The sequence below is a fragment of the Rutilus rutilus genome, assembly GCF_951802725.1.
Source record: "Rutilus rutilus genome assembly, chromosome: 25".
Lineage (NCBI taxonomy): Eukaryota > Metazoa > Chordata > Actinopteri > Cypriniformes > Leuciscidae > Rutilus > Rutilus rutilus.
This window is the reverse complement of record NC_140229.1, coordinates 2,792,608-2,807,463: the sequence shown is the minus strand read 5'-3', so window position 1 is coordinate 2,807,463 and position 14,856 is coordinate 2,792,608. Positions and strand designations below refer to the sequence as shown.

The following is a 14,856-nucleotide window of genomic DNA, read 5'->3' as shown; positions in this document are numbered from 1 at the left end:
ACACCAGCGATTTCAAAGCGTGTGTTTGAGACTGTCTTTGGTTCACTGCAGTTTTAAGGAGGAAATACTCAGCAATGCTGTCGACTTATGAATTTACACATGCTTTGTCTTAAAGCATATTAAAAACACCACATGGATATATAAACAACATTAAAAGCTGGATTTTCTCCACAGGAGGGCTATAATTGGGGGGGAAAGCGTTGGGGTTTAAAATCAATTATCGTTGGATCTCTATAAAAATATATTTAGACAAAAATAATATATAAATAATATAAAAAAAATATTGATTTATATATTTGTCAATAACTCCATTTTTATAATTGTACTGTGCAATAATATACAATTGAATATATACAGTGCTGGCCAGAATTATTTGCCCCCTTGGTAAATATGACCAAAGATGGCTGTAAAAAATAATTCTGCATTGTTTATCCTTTTTATATTTCATCAAAACAAAATTAGCAAACATCAAACCTTTCATTGAAGTAAAATAATTGAAAGTGGGGGGGAAATCACATTATGAAACATGTTATTCTCCAAAACACGTTGGGAACAATTATTGCCCGCTTTTATTAAATACTTTTTGCAACCTCCTTTTTCCAAGATATCAGAGTCTTCTCCTATAATGCCGGATGAGTTTGGAGAACAGAGAGCATTCTTCCATACAGAATCTCTCCAGATCCTGCAGATTCCCAGATCCATGTTGGCACTTCTCCTCTTCAGGTCAGCCCACTCCTCTTCTACAGGGGTCAGGTCAGGGTCTGGGACGGCCATTGCAGATGCTTGGCTTTGTGCTCAGTGACACATTTTTGATTTGATTTCGATGTTTGTTTTTGGATCACTGTCCTGTTGGAAGATCCTAACATGGCCCGTCATAAGATTTCTAGCACAGGTTGTCAGGTTTAGATTTGTTATATGTTGGTATTTGATCAAATGATGCCATGTATCTGAGCAAGATGTCCAGGACCTCTAGGTGAAGATTAGGCCCACAGCACTAAAGATACAGCAGAATATTTCATTTTTATCCCTGTATGAACCAAACCCATCTCTAAGTTTCTTCTGACCATAGAGCCCGTCCCGTTTGAAGTTCCCGTCGTGTCACTTACTTTTCAAACGTTCAATGGACAGATGAAACAAAACAAAAAAAGAGCTTTTTGGCAGCAAACACTTAATATGGGTTTGGTTCATACAGGGATAAAAATGAAATACTCTGCTGTATCTTTAGTGCTGTGGGCCTAATCTTCACCCAGAGGTCCTGGACGTCTTGCTCAGATACATGGCATCATTTGATCAAATACCAACATATAACAAATCTAAACCTGACAACCTGTGCTAGAAATCTTATGACGGGCCATGTTAGGATCTTCCAACAGGACAGTGATCCAAAAACAAACATCAAAATCAAATCAAAAATGTGTCACTGAGCACAAAACCAAGCATCTGCAATGGCCGTCCCAGACCCTGACCTGAACCCCTATAGAAGAGGAGTGGGCTGACCTGAAGAGGAGAAGTGCCAACATGGATCTGGGAATCTGCAGGATCTGGAGAGATTCTGTATGGAGGAATGGTCTCTGATCTCCAAACTCATCCGGCATTATAGGAGAAGACTCAGAGCTGATATCTTGGAAAAAGGAGGTTGCAAAAAGTATTTAATAAAAGCGGTATAAAAGTATTTTATTTTACTTCAATAAATTTTTTATTTTATTTTATTTTTTATAAAATACCAAAAGGATAAACAATGCAGATTTATTTTTTACAGCCATCTTTGATCATATTTACCAAGGGGGCAAATAATTCTGACCAGCACTGTATTCAATTACTAAGATTATGTGTTTGTAATGCTTTATAAAATAATAAAACATATAAAAAAATTGCATGCATTTTATTTGTTTTTAAATCATATCTGAAAAATGAATTAATAAAACCTATATCACAATCGTCTATTTTTGCTCTTATCGCAGGCGGCGTTTCCACACCAGCGCTGCTCCTGATGTCAGATACTCAAAACTTTGCCAGTTACATCAGCATGTAAGTGTACTTTCAGTGTTCAATGTTTCAGTGTCCTTCCGGCTCAGATCTTTGCATAATCATACCAGCTGCCATTATAATAATAAGGCTTGTGTCAGGAGTTTCCCAGAAAACCACTAGAGGGCATCAGGACACAAGACACCAAAACACATGATGCGAGGATGCGAGTTTTGCTAGATTCAGAAAGATGTTGTGCGCATAAATAATAATAATAATAATGATAATTTTGTGGCACATTAGGTCTATATTAGTTTAAGAGGATGTTTTGATGAACCTACTTATATATATATATATATATATATATATATATATATATATATATATATATATATACATACACACACACAAATAGCATAAAAACAAAATGCAATGCAGTGACAAAAAAAATGTATTCAACAATTAGTTATAAATATTTGTGCAAAGTAAGCAAATTGTCTGTGTTTATGGAAAACCCTGATGACCAAATACATTTGCCTAAATGTGCAACACACAACATGAAATACTGTGACAAACGTGTTGAGCTAAGTTTATTCCTGTTTCATATACTATTTTTAAAAATAGTAGGCAGCACTTTATACAGTAGTGGCCAAAAGTGTTTTTAATGACCCTACAAGTTCGATTAAACCATCAAAATATGAGGAAAATATTTTTGCTTTTTTAAATATTTTAAATATGAAGGAAGAATAAAACACTAAACTTGGTTAAGGTAATTATCTGATAAAATTATATGGCAAAAAAGGCTTACTACAGCTACAGGTTTTATTTGACTATGCAAAAAAAAAAAAAATGCATAGAAAAACAAAAATGTTCACATTGACAACAATATAATCAGTTATTAATATTTTGTTGGCTAATAATTTATTTGTATGACAGTAGTCCGGCCAAAAATGATGTCGGCACAATTTGTCATGTTTCATTGCGTTATCATCACAAATAAAACAATCGACTCTGCAAGCTCAACTACACAATATTGAACTAATTATTAATAATATTTGAATAAAAGGTAAAGATGGCAATTTACCTAACGCCGGACATCACTTTTGGCCACTATTGTACTAGTCCATACTATAGTAAAGCTGAAATTCCACACTGAACATGGCAAATGAATCTGTTACTTGAACCTGTTCATTAAGATGACTCTTTTGAACCGATACGCTAGCATGAGTCGGGTCACATGCTCTTTGCAGATTCAAATATTTTGTTTTACTAATTTATAATGCGCTGAAATATTTATAAAACAGCCAAAACATTTTCTGAAGACACTTATTCTTAAACGGTGTCAACAATGGTTCTGTTTCTTGTCTTGTCATTGTAAAAGAGTCTGCAGTGTTTCTCCTGAAGTGAACTTACTGGCAGTCATTATCCGCTTTAAAAAAACAAGTAGAGGAAATAATCAAAGTGACTGCGTCATACAGTAGAAATATCTGATCCTACGCTTCACACCTGGGAAAAGTGTCATCCGCGTCACAGTGTTTGCAATCTCTCCTATTTATTTAAAAACCACAGTTTTTCATCAAAGCGTGGTTAGATAGAAGTCGTTCTGTGGGCTGTAAACAAAATATGGCTCAGTCATGGGCCTTCTCTAAATGTTTAGGGAAGAGCTACGGGTTATTCCCGTTCATATAAACAGGAAAGAGTCATTAAGGGACTTGCAGTGGATCTTTGGATCTTTTCAGATAGTTCACAATCAATCGACTGAAATTTCCCTAAACCATTTTCATCTGCCTTCCTGGAAAGCAGCGTTGAATGTTATACTCTGCCACACTGACACATAACTGCAGTCAGAGAGAGCGGCATCTGTGTTTGGACATGTTGGTGTTGTTTATTCAAATACTGATGAGGTTTAAAACTCACAAGCACCCAAAAATAACCTTATGACCCCTGATGCCGCTCCGTCTCAAAGCGGCCCTTCTGTGGACAACACCTGCCGCTGTCTCACGGTTTACACACACACACACACACACACAGCTGGCTGTTTACCCTCTGAAAGAGATCACAGATCAGGGCTTGATGCTTCACGGAGGTCGTCTTTGTTTATGAAGTTTGCATGTCATGTTCGGCTTTGTTTTGAAGCAGAACTGAAAGATATCGGGTCAAACAAGAAGAGTTTACAGATATCAATCCGTTTGTATAAATGGGAGTATTATTTCATTCTAAACGCTGGGTAATCGTTTCACACTGCACATGTTTGGCACCGCGATACGGGGTTAACAGGGTTTCATAACCCAGGGTAAAAAGCTGGTCTAAGTGTGAAATGTTCCTTTACCCGGGGCTAATACCGGGGTTTAGAATGATGATTTTCACACTGCACTTAACCCTAGGTTAAACATCGTTCTAAACAATGTTTTTAACCCCAGGTTATCGTTGTTCTAAACAACGCTTTTAATCCCAGGTTATCATTGTTCTAAACAACACATTTAACCCCAGGTTATCGTAGTTCTAAACAACACATTTAACCCCAGGTTTTCGTTGTTCTAAACAACGCTTTTAACCCCAGGTTATCGTTGTTCTAAACAACGCTTTTAACCCCAGGTTATCGTCGTTTTAAACAACGCTTTTAACCCCAGGTTATCGTCGTTCTAAACAACGCTTTTAACCCCAGGTTATCGTCGTTCTAAACAACACTTTTAACCCCAGGTTATCGTAGTTCTAAACAACGCTTTTAACCCCAGGTTATCGTCGTTCTAAACAACGCTTTTAACCCCAGGTTATCGTCGTTCTAAACAACACATTTAACCCCAGGTTATCGTCGTTCTAAACAACGCTTTTAACCCCAGGTTATCGTCGTTCTAAACAACGCTTTTAACCCCAGGTTATCGTTGTTTTAAACAACGCTTTTAACCCCAGGTTATCGTCGTTCTAAACAACTTTAACCCCAGGTTATCGTAGTTCTAAACAACACATTTAACCCCAGGTTATCGTTGTATCGTTGTTCTAAACAACACATTTAACCCCAGGTTATCGTTGTTCTAAACAACGCTTTTAACCCCAGGTTATCGTTGTTCTAAACAACGCTTTTAACCCAAGGTTATCGTTGTTCTAAACAACGCTTTTAACCCCAGGTTATCGTCGTTCTAAACAACGCTTTTAACCCCAGGTTATTGTCGTTCTTTTAACCCCAGGTTATCGTCGTTTTAAACAACGCTTTTAACCCCAGGTTATCGTCGTTCTAAACAACGCTTTTAACCCCAGGTTATCGTAGTTCTAAACAACACATTTAACCCCAGGTTATCGTTGTATCGTTGTTCTAAACAACACATTTAACCCCAGGTTATCGTTGTTCTAAACAACGCTTTTAACCCCAGGTTATCGTTGTTCTAAACAACGCTTTTAATCCCAGGTTATCGTAGTTCTAAACAACGCTTTTAACCCCAGGTTATCGTTGTTCTAAACAACACATTTAACCCCAGGTTATCGTCGTTCTAAACAACGCTCTGGGGTAAGCACAGTGTGAAAAGCCCAGAGCGGATCAATTGTTAAAGGAACAGTTCACCCAAAAATCGAAATGAAAATGTCATTATTTAGATAAATAAATGCTGTAATTGTGTGTTTTACAGGCAGTGGTTGAACAGCGGTGTGTTTGGAATGACTTTAGCCTCATGTGTCATTCTTCTGATCTACATTACATACAGAAGATGGACGGGGAATAACGGCGTCTTCCGACTGGGTCTGAGATAGAGAAAGACTCGTCTGGGAATTTAATAGCCTAGTTAAAAAGAAGAGACATTTTTACTCCCTCTGACATTTAATTCAATCTCAAGTATATTGATTTTGTATCAACTAAACTGCAGTGGACCTTAGACAGAGTGAGCGCCATATTTGATGTGACGTGAATGAAAACGAGGTATGCATGTAGATCATTCTGCCACGAAAAGTCTTTACAAAACATCTCCAGATGACAAAAAAAAAAAAATTGTTACTGTAAGTTGTATTAAACAAACATCTATTTTCATTCATGTCAAATTAGAAGCATTTTGACACAAATTTGAAGAATGTTTTCTGTCAATACAAGTGACATATTTCTGTTTAAACCTTTAGATTGTATGTAATGTTCATAGGATCACACTGTGAAAGGAAGTTATCGCACTAGGAAAAGACTACAGTAAACATTTATGCAACATTTAGGGTATGAATCATCTTTTCAGCTCTCTAAACTATTAGATAAGCCCGCTTTTATTATTGTAAACAAATCTAAGTACCAGAACAACAAAGTCATGCACATGCACTAAGTTACTGGCCTCACTAAAAGATAACATTAGCTGGCATAGAAACGTGTTGTTCACTGTTGTAGATTCAGAAAGCACATTACAGTAATTGTTTGGGGGGGGGGGGATAAGTTTCTCTGCTGTTCTCTCACCTGGCAGATGAAAAGCTGCTAATGAAGGCCAAAATACTCTCAGCTCAAAGAAGGGCTCTTAAAGCAAGTGCTCAGACAGATCACCATTAACAAAAATGAACCGTTTTGAAGAAAAGAGTAGCACGTCAGGCCTGGCTCCAGCTTTGAGATTCCTGGTGGGCCGGAGTTTTAACATTATTTAATTGTTTCCCTATAACAGATTTTGTAACTATATTTTATAACAAAAGGAACAGGTCTTTAAAGCTGCAGTCCGTAGTTTTTCCTCTTTGTTGCCATCTCTGTTCGAAATCTGCAATTGCAGTTATTCGCGGAATTATCAGCTTTACGTGGGTTGTGCCTCGGCACGGCACAGCGCGGATGAATACAGTGTTTTGAGGAGAACGTGCGGCTGTCAGTCACAGGTGTGGATCCTGTCATTCACAATCACAGATTCCACTTTTTGGAAGTATGACCAACATAAGAGTTTTCACCGGAAAATGTCATCTGAACAAGTAACATCTACTTTTGTTATGAACAACTAAGGGAAAAATGAACAGTTCATCAGTTCAGATGAACTCAGTTCAGTAACGGCACGCTGATGTCATGGATAATGTTCAGATTTGATGATAAAACCTGACAGAGGGGTCTGGTATAACCCCAAATGTGTTTATTCTGTGATAAAGACATTCACATGGCAATGCATTGTGCTTTTTAAAATGTCCAAAAATCCATTTGAACAATGAAGTACTTTATTGTTAATAAAAATCTAAATCAAATAAGAATAAATGCTTTTCCTTCCTGTTGTATGTTTTCTATACAGAGTTATTTAGGTGATATATTTAGAAGGGTTTTTGGCTATCAAGAGTCAGACTACACTGATATCTGTTTCTTTAAATAATGGTTTTATTTTCTCTTTTCCTCTTCTCTGATCTTTAAAGCACTTACATTTGAAATAGCACACAAAAATACATCTCTGACATTTATCATTAACATTACTCTGAAATAGGGCTGGCCGTATAGGCCTATCTTTTTCCAAATACTCTATCAATATTTGGTAAAACTTTACAGTAAGGGTCAAATCCTAACAATGACAAACTTGAGTTCTCAGTTCATGACCTCTTTAAAATACGTGTTTTCAGACATTAGACCGGTTTCTCTGACAGCGAATCACAGCCGCTCTCTGTCTGTCAATCATTCGATGCCCGACATCCGGTTGGCTGAGACGCCTGTGGAGGGCGGGGTTCAGGAGGGAGAGTGTTGTTGAATCATGAACCTGCTGTATCATCACGTGTCACCACTAGATGGCAAGAGGGGCATTTCTACTGCATCCAGGAGGAAGCGTGAGTTTATAATACTCTGCTGCTGCCTGCTGTACTTCAGATGAAGCATGAACATTCATTTATAGCAAGAGTGACTTCTTACTGAGGCCGTGGTGTAGGCAACACTGTGTAAATGAATGCAAAACCTTAGCTGGAGAGTCATTTGTTTCCTCCTGATGTGTTCAGTGTGCCGAGCATTTGTTGTTTATTTGGATAAAATAACGCAAAAATAATTAGAAAATGAAAGATTGTGAAGACAAAGCGAAATTTTGGCTTTAAAAAGCCGTGCCTGAGAGTTTAATACTTTTAAAGAGCCTTAGGGCTTGATACTGGCCATGTACTTTAAATACTACTGTATAATATTATATAAATAGTTTTCTTTTCAACTGTTTGAAATTCTCAATATTGTTCTCAGACTCAAAATCAATAGACATCTTTTTTTTTTTTTAAGTAATACTATACAATAAGGTCTCATTTGTTAACATTAGTTTATGAATTTCCTAACATGAACTAATTCAGTGCAAGATATATATATATATATATATATATATATATATTTATTTATTTATTTATTTTTTTACAGAAGTATTTTGTTAGTTAATAAAAATACAATTGTTCATTGTTTGTTCATAATAGTTAATGCGCATTGATTAATGTTAACAGATAAAACATTTTTAATAATGCATTAGTAAATATTGAAATTAACATTACCTACGTATAATAAATGCTGTATGAAATATTGTTAATCATTAGTTCATGTTAGTGTAACTAAATCGCTATTTCATTCTCAGGTTTTAAAAACGATATGTTGTGTTTTGAAGCTAATATGCACAAATATTTGTGTTCACATTGTATTTGGGGATTTTGATCTGAAGTGAAGATATCTGTCACCGATATCTGAACCGTTACTCCAGTTATTCTGCGCTATAGATTGTGTGTTGAAGGGTGACTGATCGATACCCATCTGATTCTGCAGTGATACCCATCCTATCTCACCGCTGCCAACAGCTCTGACAGCGTTGCTCAATAGGTCACGAAGTGAGCAGGAAGAGCATTATATCACACACACACACACACACACACACACACACACACACACACAACCAGCCAGCCAGCACTAACATCAGGAAACATGAAGAGCGCTGTGCTGGTTCTATGACCTTGCTTGTGTCAGATGTTTCTCAGAAATGCAAATATAACTAAATGATGCAATAGAGTAGACATACACTAAGAGTAAAGAAATATAACACACACTGTATATGTGGATGGAGGAGTCACATGTGAGATGAAACATTTGAGGCCCTGTCCCAAACGGAACCCTAAGCCCTCGCGATCTTCTTCCAAGTCCACACTTTCGTGACGTAATACTGCTTTGACTGTCGGGTAGAAATCATCGGGCGCAAAGGGGGAGCTTGCAAGGCACTCTTCTGAAACCTAAAATGACAAATCGGACACTATTCGGTCTTGTGGATGTAATATACGTGTGCAAGTGGCCATTGTAAGTCCACAAGACAGCAAGTGCACATGAAGTGTGCCATTTGGGACGGGGCCTGAGAAGCACGAGACTTAAAGTCGGCATGAAACAGAAGTTGCGATTGTCTTTTCTTCCCGTGACGTATATCGGAGTGAAACGGCTTCTGCAACCAGAACAAATGTGGGCGGGGCTTGATTTTGTCTGTGAGGAATTGATTGGATGGTTGTGGTTTGCTATTGGTTGATCTCATGTGAGTGACAGGTTACCCCGCCCTCGTCATCAGAGAAGAGAAGAGATGCTGCAAGCAGGAGGGGAAGATATTCTGTTTCAAGATTACGATGTATATAAACTCAAATAATGATGTGCATGGATAAATAATTTATGATAAACCACAGCAATGTTCCATGAAAAAGAATAACTGTCACTGATTTTCATGATGACTTTAAAGGCAACATGAGACATTTTACTTCTCTAATGTATTTCTGAGTGAAATGTAGGATATTCAATGAAAAGAAATGTAGGGTGTGCCTTGCTGAGAGAGAATTTGTATTAAGGAAGCAGATTTTCACAATTAAAAATATGTGTCAAGGAGCTTTCATGGTTATGTTCTCAATTTTTTTGCATTCATATTTTGGAGAAACATCTAAGATTTCCCTTTGTGCTGCTTTTACTTGCTCGGGTTCTTCTGATGCATAAGTGGGCCGTTTTGATGTTGTGCTTCACATTTAATCCCAGGTGCAACCCTTCCCTGGAGTGATGCATGACGCACTCACAGAGTCTTCTTCTCTCTCATCCATCCGCTGAGAGGTTTCTTTTGTGGTCAGTCGGCTCAGGATCAAGCGGCTGGCGATAAGAGATTCTTTATGTATTTATGCGTGAGCTGAGTTTTGTGGCACGTACCATTCGACCTGTTGTGGATTATTTGCTCTGGTGCATGTTTTCCTGGTTTGTTTTGTTTGGGCAGGTTTGGAAGACTTCTCTCTGCGGGAAATGGAATGTAGATACACAATTAAACCTCTTGAGGGCCGGTCTACACATGTTTGGCTAGAGGTGTACATTTCCTCAGTACCATGTTGCAATTCCATTACAAAAAAATTCCATACATTTTTCCATCTAGAATACCATACACTCTACTAGAACAGGTTTTCCTGCTTGTATGTTGATTATTTTCCTCATATTCTGCATTGTTGCAGCTCCTCTCTTCCCAGTCTGTCAGTAACGCTCTGTTTAGTTCCTGTCTCAATGAAGCCCCTCCTTCTGAAAAGCACACTGTGCTCTGATTGGTCGGTTGGATCAGTGTGTTGTGATTGGTCAAGGACTTCCAGCGTGTTTGGGAAATGTCCCGCCCCTTACCATAACCGGCCGTTTCAATCATAGACTATACAAAAATATGGACGTAGTGTCCGTGGCGTCACCCGTAGTGTTTCTGAAGAGCATTTTTGAAGCCCAAAGTGGGCGGAGCCGGCCGTCGCCATCTTGGCTGCGCGTCACTCCCGGATAACCAAAAATGGGCAAAGAGGCGGATTAGCTGAGGTGACGTGACGCGACGCTAACAGACAGCAGACAAACAGCTATTAGTGACATCAGCAGCAGTCCACCTGTCACTCAAGTGGCCACGCCCCTAATTATGCAGAACTTTAAGGCTTAATATAATTTAAACGGATGAGTTATAAAAAAATTACTCCCTCACAGTTATAATGAAGGGCAAAATTAACTATATAGACTGAAACCACTTTTTGTACCAGAATGTAAACAATACTTTTTTCTGCTGTAAAGTTGGGCATTTTAACATGGGGGTTTATGGGACTGACTCTCTTTTGGAGCCGGTCTCTAGTGGCCAGTCGATGAATTGCAGTTTAAGTTCACTTCTGTGTTGGTTTCAAGAGAGAGACCGGAAGATTGTCGCTTGGTTTCAACACACTACTAACTAACTCAACCAGGCCCCGCCCCTTTATTCTGCGTATGAATTATTTAAATGAGGAATATTGTGACGTGTTCGTTTCAGGAAGAAACTCAAGACTACAATGGAGGCGTTTCAGGAGTTCAGAAACACTGACACTGATATAGAGAAGAACTGCCGCTGGAGGGACTTTGTGCTTTGAAGATGAACATGGAAGAAAGCAAAAAAGGACCCCTTTAAAGCTGAGTGTGGATCTGTTTTCAGTTCTGTGCGGTTGCCAGCGTCCACTGTGATATCTCTGAACAACTGTGGCATGAGCGAGAGGCGATAGGGAGGAGGGCGGCTTTAGATGTTTGTGTTCTTATGCCTTCCAACTCGACTGACCTTCAGCCCGGCTGCTAATCACTTCAAAGTCATTCTCATCAACAACCAAGACTGAACCACTGATTCATCACAGTCATTAAAGGACGAGCGGCTTTTATGTGGACCACCTCTGAGGAAAACGAATCATTGGGCTTTCAGTCTGCAGTGGGTCAAACACATACACACACACACACACACTCACGCTCACACACTCACACACGCTCACGCTCACACACTCACACACACTCACACACACTCAATCATTGGGCTTTCAGTCTGCAGTGGGTCAAACACACACACACACACACGCTCACGCTCACACACTCACACACACACACTCAATCATTGGGCTTTCAGTCTGCAGTGGGTCAAACACACACTCACACTCACACTCACACTCACACTCACACACACACACACACACACACACACACACACTCACACTCACACTTACACTTACACTTACACTCACACTCACACACACACACACACACACACACACACACACACACACTCACACTCACACACACACACACACACTCACACATACTCACACACACACACTCAATCATTGGTCTTTCAGTCTGCAGTGGGTCAAACACACACACACACACACACACACACACACACACACACACTCACACACACACACACACACTCAATCATTGGGCTTTCAGTCTGCAATGGGTCAAACACACACACACACACACATGGTATCATACTCTCAAGAGCCAAGGTAGTTCCACAGAACCCAGTTGTTAGTAGAATTGCTTTGCTATCTTCATAACAATGTGTAATTCAATAAATAGTGCTATAAATAGTAAAGAAACATGGTCTATTTTTATAATACCATAGTTCTTTTTTTGTAAGGGACACTTGAATGTGTTTTTGATGTAGCTTTGCTCGTCCTGCTGTCTGCGTTCAGGATATTTATGATGTTTCTCTGAGGTATTTATCAGTGGGTTGTTGTTGTTGTTGTGCAAGGCCGGCTGATAAGATGCCCGCTAGAAAACACCCTGCCAGGTCAACGCTCTCCTCATTACTGTCACCAAATCCTGAATGGTCCTTTGGGAATATATGGGATGCTGGAAATTGCCTTTTACAGTTGTCGGCCAGGCGGCTGACATCTCCGGGATCTGCTTACCACTTTCCATGTAATCGATACATCCGCATGCCCGCATTGATCCAGTGCCTTAGATGTTTATCTCGTTCTGTGAAAGAGGAAGCTCTCGCCACGCCGTGCCAACCAGGTGTCCATGCATGGGCACACATTTTTTGGGTTATGTATATACAAGAATTAAGACATTGCATTGATCCTTTTATAATTAAAACTCACATCCTGATGTCTTAATACTTCAAGAATAGATTAAAAAGCAAATTAGCGGAAAGCGAAACCCAATTAAATCGGGTGTTGCCAGGTTATTCATCTCAGAATGATAGATTGCGTAAGGTCAGTCGTTGTGAAAAGCCTTACATAAATGATTACGCGAGGGGAACGTCAGCAAACGGGCCTCAGGGCTAAATCTTCATTACTTCACAGTTTTGATGCAGCAATGCAAGATTATTGCTGACAGAAACCTGTTTATGAGTTTGATCCATTAACAATAAAGAATAAACGTAACCGTGTGTTTACAAACCTGCAGATGTTTGCTAACTGTTTGTGTGTGCAGTGGCCGAAGTGCTTTCAGACTGTCCGTTTAGATGCTATACTCCCAGTTTTCCCAGAGATTTATTCGGATTTATTATTATGCGCTTGTATGTCCCGTGGGCGCTTGAATTGATCGGATCATAACAGCTCTATACCGTTCAAAATGTTTTTGAAAGAAGTCTCTCATGCTCAACAAAGCTGCATTTAATCGAAAAGTAGAGATGCACGATATGTCGGCCACCATATCGAATAACATTTTTAATGTTATCATTATCGGCCCAATAAGAAAATTTGGCCGATGTATTAAAGCCGATAAATAATGTATTATTTCCTTCAGCTGAGACTCTTCAGATGCGCAACTGTTCGACATGATGGTTCTGAAGTGCTTGAAATATGATTGGAATAGTTAAATACAGTTCAGTGTACAGTACAGGTCAAAAGTTTGGAAACAATACGTTTTTTTATATTTTTGAAAGAAGTCTCTAAATCTTATCAAGGCTGCGTTTATTTGAAATAGTAATATTGTGAAATATTATTACAACTTAAAATAATAGTTTTCTATTTGAATATACTTTAAAAAATTATTTATTTCTGTGATGCAAAGCTGAATTTTCAGCATCATTACTCCAGTCTTCAGTGTCACATGTGACATCCAGTCTATCACATGATCCTTTAGAAATCATTCTAATATTCTGATTTATTATGAGTGTTGGGAACAGTTCTGCTGTCTGATATATTTGATGAATAAAAGGTTAAAAAGAACTGCATTTATTAAAAAAAAATAATAATAATTTCTAATGATATAAATCTTCTTTACTATCACTTTTTTATCAGTTTAACACATCCTTGCTGAATAAAAGTATTGATTTATTTTAAAAAAAAAAAGAAAGAAAAAAATTACTGACCCCAAATTACTGACCAGTAGTGTATATTGTTGTTACAAAAGATTTCTATTTTTAAAACATTTGCTTTTTTTTTTTTTTTTTTTTTTTTTTTTCATCAAAGTATCCTAAAAAAGTATCACAGGTTATGAAAAAATATTAAACAGCAGAACTGTTTCCAACTTTGATAATGAATCATCATATTAGAATGATTTCTGAAGGATCATGTGATAGACTGGAGTAATGATCCTGACAATATAATTAAAATAAAATGATAAGTATAATAAATTGAAAACCAATTATTTTAAATTATAATAATATATCACAATATTACATTTTTTCTTTCTGTATTTTTGATCAAATAAATGCAGGCTTGATGGGCAGAAGAAACTTCTTTCAAAAACATTAAAAATACTTTTGACCTGTACTGTACATGTACAGTCATATCGGCTACATAAAATTATAATGTGTAACGGTAAAAGATGAGGAAGCAATTGCAAGTGTACTCATTTATTGAGAAGGCGGAACAATGAACAGATAACAGCTCGGACACAGGGTGGCAACGCAGGGACCCCGATGGTCAGACGATCCAGTGCAGACGGTGAAGTGGTGCGGTGAGTCTCCCAGGTGACGAATAATCCAGAATCCAAGGGAACACGAACAGAACAGGAACAAGGCAGGCACAACTCGACACGAAGACTGGGAACACAACCGGGAACCACATACAACGATCTGACAGGGGAAATGAGAAAGCGGTGAGTATTTATGGGGTGATGAGATGAGCTGCAGCTGGTGACGGGAGTGATGAGCTTAATTGTTGATGATCGCTGATCAGACGACCCGCCCACACAATCAATGCACAACACACACATGACAACAGAACACGAGACAAGAAGAAGACAATGGA

The 14,856-nt window shown here is 38.4% G+C and overlaps 1 protein-coding gene across 2 annotated transcripts in view; it reads left to right on the top strand.

Moving 5' to 3' along the window:
• Positions 1–14,856, top strand: part of LOC311285479 (uncharacterized protein) — a 52,126-nt gene that overhangs the window by 1,039 nt on the left and 36,231 nt on the right. Inside the window, exons 3-4 of one of the 2 annotated variants that reach the window (XM_084401125.1) lie at positions 1,962–2,028; positions 5,586–6,499. In XM_084401125.1, the coding sequence (XP_084257251.1) occupies positions 1,962–2,028; positions 5,586–5,706 (188 nt within the window). In that variant the 3' untranslated portion in view covers positions 5,707–6,499. Of the gene's footprint in view, positions 1–1,961; positions 2,029–5,585; positions 6,500–14,856 lie in introns of those variants that run through there. The other variant, XM_084401126.1, reaches the window with a different exon arrangement.